This window comes from Coloeus monedula (genome assembly GCF_965178545.1).
Source record: "Coloeus monedula genome assembly, chromosome: 24".
NCBI lineage: Eukaryota > Metazoa > Chordata > Aves > Passeriformes > Corvidae > Coloeus > Coloeus monedula.
In genome coordinates this window covers 4,450,233-4,471,051 of record NC_138804.1, presented here as the reverse complement: position 1 = coordinate 4,471,051, position 20,819 = coordinate 4,450,233, and the positions used below count along the sequence as shown (strand labels likewise).

General features: G+C 42.7%; 1 protein-coding gene across 1 annotated transcript in view; it reads right to left on the bottom strand.

Moving 5' to 3' along the window:
* RLF (RLF zinc finger) overlaps window positions 1-20,819 on the bottom strand; it is a 60,730-nt gene that overhangs the window by 13,782 nt on the left and 26,129 nt on the right. The window contains exons 5-6 of the mRNA XM_082296420.1: window positions 7,412-7,614; window positions 1,421-1,557 (exon numbers count right to left, since the gene is read on the bottom strand). Coding sequence (XP_082152546.1) covers window positions 1,421-1,557; window positions 7,412-7,614 — 340 coding nt within the window. The remainder of the gene's footprint in view (window positions 1-1,420; window positions 1,558-7,411; window positions 7,615-20,819) is intronic.

Genomic DNA, 20,819 nt, shown 5'->3' with positions numbered 1-20,819 from the left:
GTAATCTACACATCTGAGTTAGAGCTACAGGACCTGAAAATTGCATCCCAATGCTAAAGAGTTTCAGTTCAGACTTCATACTGCAAGCGAAAAAATCTACCCACATTTGTTGTCACAAAAAAGAAATGTTATTCTCTAACAATAGGTGCTACATCCTCAAGCCTGTTCCCCAGTCCCAACAGTCTGACAACACAAAGTCCGACCCTCTTAATTTGCACCCTAGGGATACAGCTCTTAGAATGGAATATGTCTTCTTGGACAAAAGCAAGTAATATAACTTACCCTAGAAGAATGTTAGTTGTTGTTTGTTTCTGTCTTTGAAAAGAGAACATGGGGGTGACTCTAGCCTTGTACCTCTTTGGACACAATTCTACTCTAATCTCTAATGACGAAATTCTATAGTGAAAAACATCCTCTAGAACTTCAAGTGTGGTGAACTCTCCTGAGTCTTCCAAAAGGTTAATTTCTTTCTACAAGGTATGCTTTGCTCAAAAAGACATTTCTGGCCTTTTTGTACAGGATGACTGGACTAGACTGAACTGTCAATCATCCTGCAAACACTGAAGTGCTGTAAAAACTTTTTTAAATGGCTTTAAATTATGGAGTAAATGAACAATGCCATAGCTAACCAAATCCAAATTCCCAATATATTCTCGAAATGTCTGGCCATGTAATCCCCATGTTTATCCAGACGGGGATTTAAATGGGAGAAAACTACGTATTTAGCCATGCCTTGAAAGCCAAAACTACAAACCCATTTTCTGAAGGACAGAAACCAGCTCCTCTGCTTTGGCTCTACAAGTTCACCACTGCTGAAACAGAGGTGCAGAAGATTCTGTATCTCCAGCCAGTTAAGGGGGCAGAGTTTTACTGTCACAATCAGGCCAAAATCTAGTACTACAATTCTTGGAGTTACAGAAATTATAAAAATATAAAAAGGCTCTTGGGGGGAAAGTGGGGAGAAGTTGTTACAGGCTGTTGCCTCTGCTCATTCCTAGTACTGACATCACTGTGGAATGGGTGAAAAAAATGCACCAGACTTTCATGGGGCCAAGTATTCCCAAGGGAGGAACAGACTGACAACATACATTTTGTGGAACCACAAAGCTAGGGGTTTAATATCAAGCCTGAGAGCACTGACCCACCACTGATAGATCTACTACCCCACAGAAGTATTAAGTGTTCATGCCAATAATGTGAGTGCTGTTTCACTTGTAAATTGTTTAAACATTACTTTTGTCTAACTGCTCTATTAGCATAGCAACTCGTGACAAAATAAGTAATTATCTAGAAAGTGCTTCAGTCTGATGCACTTCTCAAGTAAAGGATAAATCCACCTTTTCTATATATTTATGTACTATATTAGCTCAATTCTAGCCAGCAAGGAACAGTTAGCAGAAGCAGCAATACTTATACTTACCAAGAGCAATACACATTTGCTGTTTGAAGCTGATGAGTAAGATATGTTGTACAAAGAATAAATGCAGTGTTTTCTTGTCCCTCAGATTCCAGATTACATATGATGTCCAGTACCTCTTTGCAATCCACCTTTGCAATCTTTAAAGAAAAAGAAAATTAAAAAGAAAAGGCTAACTTTATTCTCAGTATGTTCACTAAAGAAATGCACATTTACTGTATCAAAGCCTAACAAATGCACAAACAAAACGTCTCCCATACCATGCCACACCTTTCAGCTACAAAACAGTATGAGCAGTTCACCTGTTAAGTTCTGATCCCTTCTCAACATTAGTTTTCTTTGGGACAACCTTCCATTTTTGGCAGCTTAGCTAAATACTTGCATGCAGGCAACATCTGTCTAGAGCTTCCCATTCTGTCTCTCTGCACTTACAGGATTCTTGTGTTGCTTTTGAAAATTAGAACCCAGGTCCAAAAAGATCAAGAGTTCTGAAAAAGCTGGCCTCTTGTTCTCTTCATCCCTAGGCGCTAATTCTGACCAACCACATTTCAAAACATGATGTTAGAAACAAAAGTGTTTGGAGTAGTGTGCTGATTTTAGCTGGGGTAGAGTTAATCTTCTTCCTAGTGGCTGGTATGGGGCTGCATTTGGGATTTCTGCTGCACACAGGGTTGGTAGTACAGAGATGTTTTTGCTATTGCTGAGCAACGCTTAAACAGAGCCAAGGAAGCTGGGAGTGCACAGGAGGTTGGAAGGAGAAACAGCCAGGAGAGGTGACCCCAACCAACCAAAGGGATATTCCAGACCATGACATCATGTTCATTTTATACAGTGACAGGAAGAAGGAGGAAGGGAAGCGCATTGAGAGAGATGGCATTTGTCTTCCCAAGTCTCCGTTATGCATGATTGTGCCTTGCTCTCCTGGAGATGCCTGCTCATGGGTAGCAGTGAATTAATTCCTGGTTTTGCTTTGCTTGTGTGCGTGGCTTTTGCTTCACCTATTACACTGTTTTTACCTCTACCTACAAGTTTTCTCACTTGTACCCTTCCACTTCAGTCCCTGGTACTGCTGGTAGGGGAACTGAGCGAGCAGCTACAAGGGGCCTGGGTTTAGCTAGGGTTAAACCAGGGCAAGGAAAAGAATCCCAAAGAAGTTCTGGAGCATCTATTTAAGGTAGTACATATCTGTGTATCCAACCAGGGTCTCAGCTTGGATATAAGCCACAAACAGCAATTACGAAGAGCTTTTACTATTAAGACAACACTAGGTTTTAATACCTTTTTCCACTGGATCTATTCCACTTCACAGAACAGACTGTGTTCTAGCAATATGTACTTTAAACAGCTGTTGATATCATAAACATTTCAAACTTCTTGTTCATCACAAAAGACAATGACAGAGAACAAATAACAGGAAGTTAAACTGATTTTTGCAGACATCTCATTCAGCAGGAAGAGCAGAAGCAGGGATATTAACCCAGTTTCCCATTCAGGCTTGACACTGGAGTTCATTGAGCAATGTCAACATTTTCTACGGTCCACTGACTTTTGGTGTTCAGCTTGAGACCCAGAACTGACCTCCTGCAGCAGACATTTCTAGAGCAATTCACAAAATGCAAGGGCTTGCAGATATGTCAGTTTTGCATGTATTAAAGTAAAATACAGCAGATTTTGGGGGGGGGGGGGGGGGGGTGGAGGGGGGAAGTTATCACTAACTCACCCCTGGCAAGAGAGAAACCTCAGAAAATTATTTAAGAGACAATGCTTTGCTGTCTAAGAGAACAGACATCATTGATCCTTGCATGTCAAAGAAAGTAAGCCCATACAGTATCTGTAAATCAAGCGTCACCTCCAGCAGGCAGGGGAGGGTTGAGAAGCAAGCCCATACCAATAGCCACATGACAGAATTGTGAAGATGTTGATCACTGCCCAGGAGAGAAAGGGGCTCTTGTAAGTAACAGGACAGTGCTGCACACCATCTCCCCCCAACATTCCTTGCCAGCAGCACCTTTCTTATGCTGTCATCAACCTTTGGTACCTACAGCCACACAGGCCTTGCAGCTTAGGTGGGAAGTCTAAGTCTGACAGCTGGGCAACTCCAGCCTTCTCACAAGTCTCTCTTCACTCAGCTATTCCTATTCTTCATAGATAACAATTTCAATCAGTATATTTTAGAAGGCAAATTTAAAAAGCTAAAATTTAAATTTAAAGCTAAGTGACACAAACTTCTGTGTTTGATAATTTCCACAATTATACACTGCCATCTCCTCAATACTACAGCAAATATTCTTAAATACTGCAGAGGCTGCCTGCAGCAGTGTGATAGAATTCTGATCTTTCAAGTCTTGGGTTTTAGAAACACAAATATTGTCAGTGCATGTAAGTATGGGACAAGTTTCCTTCACAGATCTGAAGGCAACGTGGCAGGCTGCCTGTGAGCTACTCGGCCAGACATTACTTGACAGAGACCACGCCCATCACCAGTTCCATTAAAACAACAATCACTGAACACCACTACTACTGTTTTAAAAACTACAAAATTAAAACCTATTTACTAGGGTTTCTGAGGCTATAGAATTATACATCCCGTATTCTTAATAGTCATCAGTTATTCCTCAATCAGACTTAGGCTGTAACAAGACCCAGAACTTCTGTCGTGCACTGGACCAGCAGGCACACCACCGGCTCCAGCACAAACACAGCCTGGCACTTGGAGCAACCTACAGCTACACAGTACATCAGAGCCATTCTCCCCCCATAGAAATTTGATTCTTTTTGGACAAAGTCACTTGCATTCAGGACATTAACTACTGAGTAAGCAACAAGGCAACTGGTTTCAAGTCCCATTTAACTCAATCTTGGTCAATGATAATCCACCTCATTTCAGCTCCTGGGGTTTTTGCTTTTTGTTTGTGAGATCTTTTTTGCTGGGAGATTGCTTGTGAGATTATTTTTTAATATTTGAGACAAGAAGTCCAAATGCACATCTTGCAATCATCCAACATATCCAGTCAGTCACTTAAGTGACAAACCAGACATTTACTGAAGTCTACTAAACCTGAAATGCTGACCACTGTTATTCTGTTATAAACCCAACTAGAACAACAACTCACTGAAAGCTAGAAGACTACAGAATGAACACTGCTAAGATGTTTTAAATCAGAATTGTTGAAAAATGATGCCATCCCCCCATGTTCTATTAACAAGCATGCCAGTTTATTCCTCAAAGTTATTCCAAAGAACATACAACCATGTAAGATTTAACTTGTCTTTGTTTTCTATGTTACCTTAGTTTGAAGGAAAAGTTGTAACATTAAAGTGATATTTTATTTTTTATGTCATCATAAAAATTTCCTACCACTAACCTAAGGCTTCTACCATTTTTTAGTAGGACACCATGTCGATACTCTTTATTTGGAGAAGGCCTCCAAAAGACGACTGCTTGTTTCACAACTGAATTTTTTATGAATGGGATAAGGGGCATTTGCTTAAATTGACTCCCTGAAGAGCTTTACTCGCTGACTTTGGATCAGTCTTTCCCAAAGGAATTCCAAATTAAACAAAACCCACTTTGACAATATAAGGAAGCTCCTCTGTGTTCCAGCAAACACTCACACTAACATTCGACAGAAATGACCAGTTACAATTCAAACTCTCAATATGGCTTTAATTTTAACTGGTTGTTGCATTTCAAAATCCTTTTTTATTGTTACATGTGGCTGGCACTAGTCTTGCAGAGAAAACCATCATAGACCATAGAAAATTTGGGGCTTCATGCTTTTGCAATAGTAAATCACTACGTAAGAGAACTGCTTTAATTAGCGTTTTAATTGGTTCAATAAATTGGCAAATTCAAGCCAAACATTGGAAGTCTGACATGATCCTTAATTCTACTTTCTACATTCACACAGAGCAGCAGTGAACAAACAATTCTAGAGTTATATTTCTTGTTACATGTGTGCCTCAGAATCAATTCAAGGTACCAGGAAGCACCAGAAAGGCAGGGAACAACTTTATATGCAGTATGTAATATATACACACACCCACATAGACGTATGTTATACACAGACATACATATACATGTATTTACATACCTCTATAGATGTACGCACATACAGATACGTAGATACACTTGTGTGTGTATATATATGCTATTGCTTATAGATATTAATAGAAGTTGTTTAATTTGTAGGAGCTCAGCAATTTAACTTCCACACCTGCCTTAGCCCAACCACACCCAATTCTTGGAAAGGGATGACCACACATTGTCTAATCTTCCAAAACAAATTCTTTCTCTTCAATCCTCCCCAAGCTATCTTCATTCCTATTCAAGCTTTCTGTAATATTTACTTTCTTAGTGAAGCCCTGTTCCTCTACCTACCCCATCCTACTCTGAACTTCAAATTTCACTTAACTTTTGCTCCTTTTATTACAGTTTATTCCCTCTTCCCCCTGGTGGGGTTTTGGTTATTGCTATCTATCATTCCCCAACAGCTGCCATTCTTTGAACTCTTATTTTTTCATTTTTCACCTTTTCCCATCCCTTTTTCCCACTTCTCATTACACCTGACAACCTTCTACCTGAGGAATATAATAGGTAACATGATGATACAACACATTCCTTGCCTCTTAAAACAAAGGTGTAAATGAAAGTGGTTTAGAAGTCTCAGACTTCAGCAATTCTGTAAGGGTGCCAACTATACAACACCTGAGACCAAGCATGCAAAGAAACATGCCATGCAAATCTTCATACTGCCAGCTATTAATTTTCTGGCACTGGAACACCACTGACTTTATACTTTTCACAGTTTTGGCTACAGCTCCAGTTAAGTCAATAAACTGTACTGCTTTAAGGCACTGCTTTGATGCTTTGTGGCTTCATTTCCCCATAAAAAGTTTAATTCAGCAATTAACTTGATTCAATTCATCAGTGTTCCAACTTTTATACCTGACTGGCAAGAAAAGACTGTTTTGAGTATCAAGGTAAAACAGCTACAGCTACACTTCACAACCCTCAAATTAAACAGAATATGGAACAGAATTTAATATGATTTCTCTAGCATTCCTCATTAGCAGCCAATCCAATCAGAGAACATGCTCTAAGCTACCCACCAACTCCAAAGTTTTCAATGCACAGATCATGTCTGCAGTGAGCTGTTAAATACATTCTCTGATCCTACAGCACTCTGAGGGGAATCTGGCTCAAAGTGCAGACTGAAGAGTCACCTATGCAAATATTTATTTTTCACAAGAAGTATTTTAAGGAACGGTTTTTAAAATAGTTTACATGTACAACAAGATCACTCTGCCACTCATGCAGGAAGTGCAGACATGATGAGAGTTGCTTTTTTTTTTTTTTTTTTTTTTTGTATCTCAAGCTTCCCCTGGTTTCACTGAGGCTTATTCAAAATGTCCAAGTCTCACACTTAAAACTATAACAAACACATACAAGGGAGACTGATCCCATAACAGGTGTGTGACATCAGGAGGCAATAGAGGCAAGAGTCAGCTGTGCTACAGCAGTTATGTGTGAACACAAATCATTGCTATGGTTGTTACTGTAACAGGAAGACTACTAAAAACAAGTTTAGAGTTCAGGAAGAACAACTCTAAAATGTGTTTTGTTTGTTTCATGATTCCTTTTTCTTAAAACTTTTCTTAGTTAGGTCAGAACGACTACATGAGAAGTAATTGCTCTGGTACCAGTGCTGGAGTCAGAAAAGACAGTTTTCCAACTGTATTTTGCTTACTAATGGAACTAAAGTTATAATTTTTAATCTTTCAAACACATCTAATCAAGCATACATACATACTTATCCACAGCAGCAGTTCACACAAAAGTTCTTTTCTACTGCAGTCTGCAATAGATCATTCCTCTTTTGGAACTCTGCAACAGTTTCACTCTTCAGCTTCAGTTCCTAGTATTACATAAATAAATTCTAAAATGCTTCATAAATATAGATATATATTAAAAAGGGACTATCGGTTACTAACCTCCTTAATGGAGTCTTCATTAGGCAGCATTGAACACACACATGTGATGTAGGCTTGGCGAAAAGATGAAACGTTTGCAATTTCTGGAGAATCTGCACACAATTTCGACAAGAAAGTGGCTTGGGGGATGCAGTTTGACTTCATCAAGTGTTTTATTCGCATCTGCAGAAAGGAAGGCCCTTCTCGTGTAATCAATTTATTAGCTAGGAAAAGAAAAAATCCTTTGAGAATAGACCAGTTTACAGGCGACACTTAAATGAAATTGTCTCACTGCATTCACACTTCTTTACAAATTTGTGTACAGTCAGTGTTCCTAGGAAACTCTAGGCATGATTGCAAGTGACAGCAATGGACTGTCTTCTTCCAAACTCTGTAGGAAGAGAATGCTGGGCTACAGAAAACAGATGACACAGCCACCCCCACCATGTCCCCCGCAAAAGATAGCACCATTAAGATGTATGCCACAGCAATGGCTAAAGGATACTGATCACACCAGACAGACACCAGTAGTTTAACTAAAGTTCAGAATCATCACCTTTTAACTGTAGCTTTATATTCCAAAAATCAAAAAACATTTCAAGGCAATCATTATATGCTTTTCAACTGGAAAGTTTTCCACCCAAGCTGTTAAAACCCCATGTAATGCCAAAATATATAAAATTAAGTTGAGGGTGAAAATATTATCTTTGTGGTACTTTTGAAGAATTGTGTTTAAGACATGCTAGGCTTATGCTCTTAAACAAGCAGATACAACTAATCATTATGAGACTTGATGAACAAATTCAATAGTAAAAATCCCACTTCAGATTACTTTTGTAAATAGCTAGCAAAATTTACTTATTTGGATTAAATACCTCACAGATTTAGTTTAATTCTCTTCCCAGGTGTTTATCATAGAAACAGAATCCAGTTGGAAGGCACCTGCAAGTCCTGCTCCTCTCCTCAAAGGACTACCTCAAATTAAACTGCATGACTAAGAGCATTGGCCAAATGCTCCCTGAACTCTGGCAGGTTTGGTGCTGTGACCACTTTTTTGGGGAGTTTGTTCTAGTATCCAACCACCTTTGGGGTGAAGAACGTTTTCCTAATGTCTAACCTGTGGTTACCCTGACACAGCTTCATTCCAAGACTCCTGTCTTGTTGCTGGTCACCAGAGAGAGGAGATCAGCACCTCCTCCTCATAGCCTTCTTGAGGAAGGTGGAGACTGTGATGCGATCACCCTTCAGCATTCTCTTCTCCAGGCTCAACAGGCCAAGCGACCTCAGCTGCTCCTCAAGGCCTCTCCCCACCTTGGTCACAATCTAGTAGTCTGATGTCCTTCCTGTACTGAAGCACTCAAAACAGGACTCGAGGTGAAGCTACCTCAGCACAGAGAAGAGCTGGGTAGTCACTGCCCCCTCGACTGGCTGGTGATGCTGTGCCTGATGCACCCCAGGACACAGATGGCCCCTCTGGCTGCCAGGGCCCACTGCTTACTCATATTCAAGTTGCCATCAATCCAAACCCTCCAGATCTCTTTCCACAGGGCTGCTTCCCATCTCCTAGTTTGTCCATATAAGCAGGATTACCGTGTCCCAGGTAGAGAATTCATTACTTACTCTTGTTAAATTTCATATGGTTGGTGACTGCCCAGCTCTCTGGTCTATCTGGATCTCTCTATAAGGCCTCTGCTCTCAAAGGAGATCACAGATCCTCCTAACATTGTATCATCAGCAAATTTATTTCATGTACATTCAACTTCTGGACCAAGATAATTTATGAAGACACTAAAGAAACCCTACCAGTGACTGGTCACCAGCCTGACATAATCTCATTTACAATAACCCTTTGCACCTCACCTTTCAGCTCACTTCTCATCCAACATACAATGGACTTATCAAGCTGTCTCCTGGACATTTAATCCAGGGATGCTGTGAGAGACAGCATCAAAAGCTTTGATAAAGTACATGTGCTTTGCCTTGGCTGGTTGTCGTGGTTTGACACTGGTCAAATGCCAGGCACCCATGAAAGTTGCTCACTCATCCTTCCCCTGCTACAGCTGGGCAGAGGAGAGAAAAATTTAATGAAGGCTTCATGAGTTAGCGCCAAGAAAAACAAGGAGAAAACACTCCAAGGGCAAAACAGGCTCAACTTAGAGGTACAAAGCAATTTATTATTAACAAAATCAGAGGAGGATAATGAGAAGTAAAATAAGCCCTTAGAAACACCTTTTCTTCTCCCAATCCCTCCCCCCTTCCCACCAATAGCACAGGGAAACAGAGCATGGGAGTTTTGGTCCATTTGTCACCCAAGGTTTTTCTTCCACTGCTCAGGGAGAGGAGTCCTTCCCCTGCTGTGCCACGGGGTGCCTCCCACGGGAGACAGTTCTCCGCGAATTTCTCCAGCATGGTTCCAATCTCATGAGCAGCAGTGCTGTCAAAACTGCTGCAATGTGAGCCCCTCCAATGGGCAAACAGCCCTCCCAAAACTGCTGTGGCATGGGTCACTCTTTCACAGGGTACAGTCCTCCAAGGACAGGCTGCTCCAGCTTGGAAGCAGGGGCCCCCTCTCTCCACTGGGTCTCCCACTGGATCACTGCCTCACACAGGTATCCACCCGCTTCAGCGTGAGGACCTCCCCCATTGGACTGCAGGTGGATCTCTGCATCCCCCGTGGATCCCCATGGGCTGCAGGGGGACAACCTGCTTTACCATGGTCATCACCACGGCCTGCAGAGGAATCTTGGCTCCAACACCTGGAGCACCCCCTCCCCCTCCTTTTCCACTGATCTTGGTGTTTCCATGTTGTTTCCCTCACATGCTCTCATCTCCTCATCTTCTCTAGCTGGAATTCAAATTACTCCCACTCTGTTTTGATTTTCTTCTTAAATATGTTATCACAGAGACATTACCACCATCTCTAATTGGCCCAGGCTTAGCCAGAGGCATGTCCATCTTCAGAGCCATCAGGGATTGGCTCTGCCGGACATGGTGGAAGCTTCTAGGAGCTTCTCACAGAAGCCACCTCCATGGCCCCCCCACTACCAAGAACCAGGCCATGCAAAACCAACCAATGATGAAATCACGCTTCAAAACAGCTGTGGTGCTATTTCCAGTTTAACATAAACATCTACAAAAAGCCTTGATAAAAGTCTCCAGATCTGTATATCATTCAAAAGACTCTTGCAAATTAAGAGAGACTATTCAACACATTCTTATACTACATGTAGTAATGCATTCATATTCAAACTGGCTGATGAAATGTAAAAAAAATCATGGAAATGCATGAGACATTCTGATAGAACACATACTAGAATGGTGTTCTGCAGAAACTGTAGTCAGTCAGTTAACTTTGGTGCCTGCAAATGACTCTGGCTTAGTCAAAAAAGAATGCTTGCTTTAGACTAAGAACTTAGTGAAAGTATTTCTATTCAATGGTTCTTCCACTATGTTAGCATCTTATTATTACTATGCAAGATGGATAGTTAGCAAACCAATGGTATATAAATTTTTGAAAGAGAGGATTGCACATAACACAGAACAAGAAAGTTTTCATGCTTTCTGCACTTAAATTATTGCCCAAATAGAACAGTGTGTTCTAACAGACGCTACACTAGTTGGCAGAAAACTCACAATGTGCACCTGAACAGAAAATTCATTTCAGGCTGTGGTGGTGTATTCCCCCTCCCACACTCCTTTCCAGGCTGCAGACTGATTGAGATTTTTTGAGTGATCTCAAGCACACTCATTCAGGACACAGGCATCAGGTACCTACCACGTGCCTGTAGTGAAACTTACTTGTATTCTACAGGAGTCAGCTTAGTGGTCCATTAGAGAATCATTTTAAGATTTAAGTCTATGGTAATGGTTTCTGTTTTTCATAGGAAAAATCTCTGAGCATTAAACTCTTGACCCAGCTGACACTTCACATTAAAGGAACTTCAATGGTTAAAGCAAAATGAACTGCCTGACCAAGAGGCAGCCTGCAGTAACATCTCCAGTTGCTAGGAAATAAGCCTCCTCTCTTCCTTAAAAATTGCATCTGTGTGACACTGTGCTTGAATAGTTATCAAGGAAAGCTAACAGTGCTTCAATATAGGTATTTGATGTAAGAGACTGCTTCCACAACACAATGGCCAGGAGACCACTACTAAGGGAAAACTCCCAGAAAGCTGGCTTACCCAGTATCAGATCAGTCACCTCTCCAAGTGGAAAACTGCTTTTCATGGTCCTAGCAGGAATGGGGTTTAGTGCCCACAAGCAATTCAAAGCAATTCTGTAAGTGCCTCTTTCTATACCTCCTGGCTCACAGAATACTTTTTTTTTTTTTTCAGGTCCATAAGAGGAATAAAATACTCTTTTTACTTCCTCTAAGAATTATTTAGATTCTTCTTGATTACATAGCTAGACATGCACATGGCAACTCCTTAAATGAAGTTTTACTGACATGTCAGTCAGCTAGTTAAGACATGGGAAGTATTTTAAAAGTACCTACACTCAGCCAAATTAAACACTTTCAGTTTAACAGTTACATTTTTATCTTCCAGCACAAATGAGAGAAACTTTGATGAAGGTTGACTCTCTGCCAGTATGCACAAGAGAGTCTCAACTTGCTGCAGTCTTTCAGAGTACTCAGTAAGCACATGCTCCCCAAGGGTGGCAGGTCTGTGCCCTCGGGCCAATTCCTTCACACCTGAGGGAGTCTGTAGTGAACCCCGCAAAGGAGGCAAATGACAAACTGAGCTCCTCTGTCATGCAGATGTAAGTGATTATGGTAGGAGCAACATTCAGAAATTAGTCACTAGTCAGACATCTGTCTTAGCACTTAGCTCTACTCTAAAGTGGAAAGTTTCCTCTTTTCCTGAAAAAGGAACAAAACCTGAGGAACAGACATCAAACTGAGAAGAGCTGTTTTCCCTCAGAGAACCTAATTTTGTACTCAATCCTAAATCTGTTACATTTCCATACATGTCCATGAACAGACTTTCTTGTTCCTTTTTTTCCTAGATCTCCTGCTGTTATGTGCTCTGTCACAGTGTTCTATGAAACATCTCAAGACTAAAACAGTTTGCTATAAAAATCAGTGCCGATACCCTGCAACTCTTCCCTCTTCCAAACCCTTTAGCAAAAAGGGCAGTGCAGTTTCAAACTCCACATATCTTAGGAGCTTTCTTAAGCCAGGACCAAAAAGTAAGGATAAGAGACTCCCCCCTCACCCAAAACACTTGCAGTAAAAGATAATTTAAGTTACACCACAATATTGTGAATACAACCTTTATAAAGCATGGGTGGCACTAGAGCATGAGAAGACTGTGGTCACTATGATAAACATTCAAGAGAAACAGCATCTTGGGTGAGCATTTCTGCAGAAAATCCCTGTGGAACAGGACCATAGGACAATGTGCTGAAGCGCACTAACAAATGTTAAGTATGCACAACTGACACTGAGGTCTGTATACTATACAACAGCAGTGTGTTGGACAGTTATCCCAGCTTTCCTACAAACCAGCTCTCATCCCGACAGACATACTAAGTTGTTGGTATTCATCTGTTGCACTCAGCAACAAGCTCACCCCAATCTCCTTGTCTCAGGATATGTTTGTTAAGACAAAGAGCGGAGGGGGGAAAGTCTTGGAATCAGAGTATTAAAGCTAGCTGCCTGAGGCCTGTGCCTGAGGCACAGAACTATGTGGGATGTCATAACTGCTGAACAGCATCAATTATGGTCACATCAGGATGCTGGTATCATTTAGTCACCTAAAAGGCCTAAGTTGAAATTATTTTTTTTAATGGCTCTTTCCTCAAGCAAATATTAATGCCCCAAACAACCATCCTCAGCCAGCTGACAGTAAAAATCAGGAACCATCAACCTAGCACACAGCAGTGCAATTTATTAAAAGCTATAGAAGCAGCAAACAGAACCCAAGCTGCTATGAAACTTTTGCTGGAACAAATTTGGTAAATCATATTTATATTTGATGTCAGTTCCTTTTCCAGGCCAGTGCATTTAAAAAACAAACAAACAAACAAACAAACCATTAAGAACTGTAAACAAGAAAGGCAGGAACCTGACACACCTTCAGGATTGTTCACCCAAGTAAGCATCTGATGATCATTAACGGGAACTACCAGTTCACAAAACAGCTCCAGCTATGTTGGAAAACATACTAGTTTAAAAATTTTTTATATATGACTTCAGCCATATATATCTTTGCCCCAGGGGAAGGAAACTGAAGCTTCTTTCCAGGGCACTGTTTCTCTAGGTGAGGCCTGATGGGCTTATCATTTCCACAGACTGGAAATGGGAGTAGCTCCAACAAGATAAGGCCATCTAAAGAACATCAACAGAACATCAGCAGCCATCTACGGAACATCTACTCCAGACTCTGCCTCTGGCAGAATTGGAGACATCTCCTCTGGAAAAGAGGGATAAGAAAATCAAGGAATGAAGATCTAATTAACATCAGAAGCGAAGAAATCCAGATCCAATAGGAGACCAAATACTGAGAACTATACAACTTGAGACCAATGAACACTGACCCAATTAGCTTCTATGAGTTTTGACTGTGTAAGAGATCTGAAAAATCTAGTAAAGGTCATGTGCCATGGAATAATTCTCTCTGCACACCCGGGCTATGTGTGGATGAGATGATTTCTGTGGTACATCCTGGCCAGAACAACATCCTGGCCAGAGAATAAAGTAATGCCTTGACTCTCTAACATTAAAAATGTTGTTGGGAGGGTTTTTTGTTTTTCTCGCCATTTCGGTGACAGCTAGGCAAACTGAGCAACTCTCACATCTGGCTTACCAGTGACTCACGGCAGCAAAAAGTAGGAATGCTTTTCAGGTACTCATCACAAAAACCCAAAAAGCGTGAAATACAAACTATTCAAAGAAACTAAGCTTTAGACGACTGAAAAAAGACACTCTGTGAAGCTGCTGTTGTATTGTAGGATAAAATGGCAGTTTGACTAAGGCAACTGAAAATCCATTGCACTGGAGCTCCTTCCACAGTCCCTACTCCCACACCTAACAGCAGAACTACCATCCCTTCTGGGACCTGCAGGAAGTACATTTTGATTCCTCCTATTTCTATCAAATGGAGCCTACTACTAGCACAGAACATCATACAGATCAAAGAAGTGACACAAGTGAAAGAAGGAAGACAAACCTCGTAACTCATCAGTGACTTACAATCTACTACAGAAACTAGCTTTTACTTCATATGATTCTGAAGGTAAAAAAGGATTAAGTTGATTTAGTAGGCATCTAGAGATAGTTGCTTAATACCAGCTCCAACCATGTCCTGTATGAGGCCAAGAGACTAATTCCAGCTGCTCAGATGGAGTTTCTGCAAGAGAAATAAAATCACAGCAGCATTTGACTGCCTGGCATAGAGAAAAGACAGGACTGAACAAAGAAAAGGAAGTAAATTAAAACCAAGATTTTACTAATCATAACCCATGGTATAATAGAGCTTCATGGATCAGTTTGTATGTCAGCAGTAACTTCTATAGTCACTGAATCACATTTGTCTGATGATGTCAATAAGATAAACCAGTTACATTATCAGCACAATCTAGGAGTCAAAATATTTTCCATGCCATAATATACCATAATGGCATAGAGAGCAGGATTTCTTTAAGTTTTCATTTTGCCTTGTACCAGAGCATAGGGTAACAAGTCTGGCACATAAATCTTGCCTTCTGAGAAAAAAGAAAACTTTACCTATGGCCTCAATCTACTTAGAATCATACAGTATCTTGAGGTACAAGGGACCCATAAGGATTACCAGCCCAACTCCCTGCTCCTCACAGGACCGCTTCTCTTCTGCTGCATAACAATATGCATTATTTTGACTTCTTTGAAATGTTATTGGATAGCTGGCAACAGCTACAGGAGACTGAATTTTATGCACTTTGTTGTCTTTCACAGTCTTATGTTCTTTCCTACAACTCGCTGCAAATCTTCAATACCTCTTCACTATACTCTTAGTCTTCCAAAAGGCTAACAAAACCAAAAAACACCAAATGAAACCCCTTCCATCCCACGTAATGTAATGGCACTAAATTATTTAACTACTGAAGCATTACTTTATAGTATGTATAGCTATTAAATATTGCGATTCCCTGTCACTGTTGTCCACAGGGACAGTGCGAAGAACGACACAGAATTCAAGTCCAGGATAAATGGCATTATTGGGTGCTTGACCATACACCTCCCAGAGTGATTGGCTGAATGCTACAATGCCTATTTCAAAATATTTTCTTCAGTGAACCAAAACAATATCCACTGCATTCTCACAACACCCTGCACCTGCAAATAGTTTACAAAATAGCAAACTGTCTCTCAGCTAGTTTGCATGAGAATGGAGATTTTCACAAGAGACTGTAAAAGGTGGAAAATTTTTCCGCTAGCCTCTTCAGCATCTACAATTTCCCATCTCCCTATTTTCCCATTTTCCACTACTAATAATGCTACTACTATCTACCACTTTCACAGTACTTCCTGCAAGCCAAAGGAGTAGAGCAGAACAGGATAGCACTCTCACATAGGGCTCTCCTTGTCTTTCTACATGTCTGATACCACACTGAGCTCTGCTAGTATTTACTGTTCCCTGCACTGTTAGTTGAAAACACTCAAGCAATATCTAAACCATCCTGCTTCGGTGCTAAGAAGACACACTCAGCTCAGAAAGATCATCTAGCTATGTCTAAGCAGCTATGCTGCGTGTCCACAGGCCACAAGGATGACACTTCTCAGTTTATCTGCTCTTTGATACCCTGAAAGCAAGCAAAAAACCAAACTAAGCTTGCTGAGATTACCACAAATGCAAGACACACGGTAGAAGCAACATTTTAAGCAGATATTCAACTTCTCAGAAGTTCCTTTCACTTAAAATGTCTAACACTTCACTTGAGAAATGCGCTTTTTCCAGATTTGTCTAATACAGGATTCCAGAGTCACATTCAGACTTTTTAGGGATGCCTGTGGACTACTCCAGACTACCTGAAAATGCACCTGTGCAGAAGAGCTCCAATGAATGTCACAGAATCAACTGTGTTGGAAAAGACATTTTAGATCATCAAGTCCAACCTATGACCTAACACTACCTTATCAACTAAACCATGGCACTGAGCATCACATCCAGTCTGTTTTTAAACACCTCCAGGGACAGTGACTCCACCACCTCCCTGGGCAGACCACCCCAGTGCCCAATCACTCCTTCTGCAAAGAATTTTTTCCCAATGTCCAGCCCAAACTTCCCCATGTGCAGCTTAAGACTCTGTCCTCATGGCCTCCCAGTGGTTGCCTGGGAGAGGAGGTCGACCCCCACCTGACTACAACCACCTTTCAGGGAGGTGTAGAGTGTGATCAGGTCTCCCCTGAGCCTCCTTTTTTGCAGGCTAAACAACCCCAGCTCCCTCAGCCGCTCCTCCTTCACTAGCCTTGCTGCCCTTCTCTGGACATGTTTGAACATCACGACATCGCTCCTAAAGGATCCCCTTCCGGGGGGGGCCCAGAACTGGACACAATACTCAAGGTGCAGCCCAACCACTGCCAAGTACAGTGCCAGAAGCACTATCCTAGTACTGCTAGCCACATTATTTCTGATACAGACCAAGATGCCACTGGTTTTCTTGTCCACATGGACCCACTGCTGACTCACGTTCAGTCGGCTGTCAACCAGTGCCCCCAGGTCCCTTTCTGCCTGGCCGCTGTACAGCCACTCTGTCCCTAGCCTGCAGTGCTGCAGGGGGGTTTTGTGGCCAAAGTGTAGGACCCAGCACTTGGACTCACTAAACCTCATATTGCTGGATTCAGCATATCGATCCAGCCTGTCCAGATCCCTCTGCAGAGCTCTCCTACCCTCCAACAGATTGACGCTCAGATGCAGCTTGGTGTCATCTGCAAATTTGCAGATGGTGGACTCAATCTCCTCATCCAGATCATCAACAAAGATATTTAACAGGACTGGGCCCAACACTGACCCCTAGGGGACACTGCTAGTGACTGGCTGCAGCACCATTCACCAGCATTCTCTGAGCCCGGCTGTCCAGTCAGTTCCTAACTCAAAGAACAGTGCACCTGCCCAAGCTGTGGGCTGACAGCTTTTCCAGGAGTATGCTATGGGAGACGGTGTCAAAGGCCTTGATGAAGCCCAGGTAGGCAACATCCACAGCCTTCCCTGCATCCACCAAGCAGGTCACCTGGCCATAAAAGGAGATCAGGTCAGTCGGGCAGAACCTGCCCCTCCTAGACCCATGCTGGCTGGGTCTGATCCCCTGGGTGTCCTGTATCGCCTGTCCACGTGATCATACTCAGGATGCTCTGTTCCATAACCTTGCCAGGCACTGAGGTCAGGCTGTGTCTTGGGGTGACTTTATGATGTGTATCTCATATCGCTGCCCTATGCCCAGAAATTAATTTTTGTGCCTTTCTATGCCTTTAAGCTGAGCCTGAGAGGGGGAAGGAAAAACTGAGCAAAACTTTTTCAAAGCAGTTTGCAGCTTGTTCAAGGTCACACAGAGATGGCAACTTTTTTTTCAGCTGTGGCAGGAGAGCGAGAGGGAAGGGAAGCACCCGGCTTGCTTTTCTTTCCAGTTGGCTTTTGGCAAATTTTTTTTTCCTCAGCTCCTTTTCCTTCAGAGAGTTGAACTTTTGTGTTCCTGGGACTTTGGTTTTTCTTCTTTTTCTCTCTGCTGGACTGTTTCAACATCATAATACATTGGGAGGACTTTCCACCGAGGCCTTGGCCCTGGAGGTGGGCCCACCACCTCATCCCAGCTCCAAGGAGGGGGAGAGAGAGATCTGCAGAAGGACTCTGAAATTTTCCCAGGTTTCTCTCAGCAGATTGAGAGGTTTTATTATTTAACATAATTATCTTTTTCCTGTGTGTTTGTTAAATAAATAGTTTTTATTTCTTTCACTTTCCTTTGAGGAAAATTTATTTATTCCCGAACCTGGTGGGGGAGGGGTGGTTGTGACCTGCCTTCTCTCAGAGGATATATTTCTAAATTTGGCCAAACCGGAACAGGCTGACAGGCCTGGAGTTTCCTGGATCCTCCTTCTGGCCGTTCTTGTGAATGGGTGTCACATCAGCCAGCTTACAGTCATCTGGGACCTTCCCAGTGAGCCAGGACTGATGATAAATGATGGAGAACAGCTGGGTGAGCTCTTCTGACAGCTCCCTCATCACCTTAGGATGGATCCCCCATCTGGTCCCACAGACTTGTGAGCATCTAAGTGGCTCAGCAGGTCTCTAACTGCTTTTTCTGGATTACAGGGAGGGGCTATGCTGCTCCCCATCCCCATCTACCAGTTCAGGAGACCAGTTGTCCTGAGAACGACCTGTCTTTCTGTTGAAAACTGAGGGAAAAAAGGAGTTAAGTACCTCAGCCTTTTCCTCATCTTTCGTTACTATATTCCCCCCGCATCCAATAAAGAATGGAGGTTGTCCTTGCCCCTCCTTGTGCCATTAATGTATGTATAAAAACATTTTTTATTATCCTTCACAGAAGTAGCCAGATTAAATTCTAATTGGGCTTTTGCCTGTCTAATTTTCTTCCTACATGACCTAGCAACATCCTTAAACATTTCCTGAATTATCTGCCTCTCTTTCCAAAGGTGATACACCCTCTTTTTCCCCTTAGTTCCTTCAAAAGCTCCTTGCCCATTCAGGTCAGTTGTCTTCCTCACCAGCTCATTTTTTGGCATATAGGGATACAGTCTGCTCCTGCACCTTCAAGATTTCCTTCTTGAAGGATGTCCATCCTTCCTGGACCCCTTGTTTTTAAGGGTTGTTTCCCAAGGTACTCTCTGAATCAGTCTCTCAAACAGGCCAAAGTCCACCCTCCAGAAGTCCAGAGCAGAAGTTTTGTTAATGCCCGTCCTCATTTCACCAAATATTGAGAACTCTTATTTCATGGTCACTGTACCCCAAACGGCCTCCAACCACAACATCTCCCACCAGCCCTTCTCTGTAAACAGCAGATCTAGTGGAACTCCATCCCTAGCAGGCTTGCTCACCAGCTCTGATAAGGAGCTATCCTCCATACACTCTAAGAACCTCCTAAACTGCCTCTCCTCTGCTGTGTTGAGTTCCCAGCAGATATCTGGCAGGTTAAAGTCTCATACAAGAACAGGGGCTGGTCATCTTGAAACATCCTCCAGCTGCTTGTAGAACAGTAAATCTACCTCTTCATCCTGGCTGGGTGGTCTATAACAGACTAGACTCCCACTAGGATGTCAGCCTTGTTGGCCTTCCCTGATTCTTCCCATAGGCACTTGATCTTACTGTCAAGAGCCTCCCTAATATACAGGGCCACCTCTCCACCTCTTCTCCCTCCCCTGTCTCTTCTGAGGAGCTTGTAGCCAACCATTGCAGCGCTCCTGTCATGCAAGTCATCTCACCACATTTCCATGATGGCAACTACATCAAAGCTCTCCTTCTGTACCATGGCTTCCAGCTCCTTTTGTTTGTTACCCATTGTCCTGGTTTAAAGGACAGGTGTCTGCCAAGGAAGGCAGTAACCTCCCCTGGAATGGAAAATATGACCCCCTTCCCTCCAAACTATTATAACCTTGAAATTATGGGGCTTTCAGGCAAAGATATGGGAAAAGGAATGAAATGTTTTAGTAGTGTGTATATGTGTGTGTGTATATGTATGTATAACAAGGCAAACAAGCAACAACAGCAGCAACAACAAACAGAAACAGACACCCAGTAGCAACCTTCTCTCAGCAGTCAAGCGCTTTTCCCTTCGGTGTAGTTACGGTCACAGCCGGCAGGGGCGCTGTTTGCTCCCGGCCAGGTTGGGCAGGCGTGATGGCTCCCCCGCGGCTGCAGGGGGCGCTGTGGCGCAAGCTTCGTCATCTCTCTCCATGCAGTAATGGCAGGTGAGCTGGCAGAAGAGATGAAAAAGAGGCTTCCTTTGCAAACCCACAGGGGCAGCTGATCCCAGTGCCCCTCCGGATGGCGAGACAGGCTGTAGCAGGGATTTCGGAGCAGCAGGCTGGAATGGCAGAGGCGAGTGGACTCCGGGATGGCAAACAAAATGTAGCAGAAACTCCGTGGCCATAGCAGGAGCCAGAGGGGATCCGGCGGACACAAAAACCCTGAAGTAGCAGCAGAAAACAGCAAGGCTGGACAGCGGCAGCCGGGCTCCTGCAAAAAGCCGGGAGATGCTCCCTTGGAGGGCTGGGGAGGGTGTCAGGGTCCCAGGTTTTCCCCTGAAGCGCCTGAGTAGATGGTGAGGGTCCTTTCCAGTGAGATCGGGTGTTAATAAGGTCCCAGTTCAACAGCTGCTCTTAGGAGCAAAGCCTCACCCACAGTAAGGAAGTAGTAGTAAAGGACAAAACTCCACGGTGGCAGCAAATTCTCCCCACAGCAGCAACAGTACTGTCTCCTCCAGTTCCGAGAGCAAG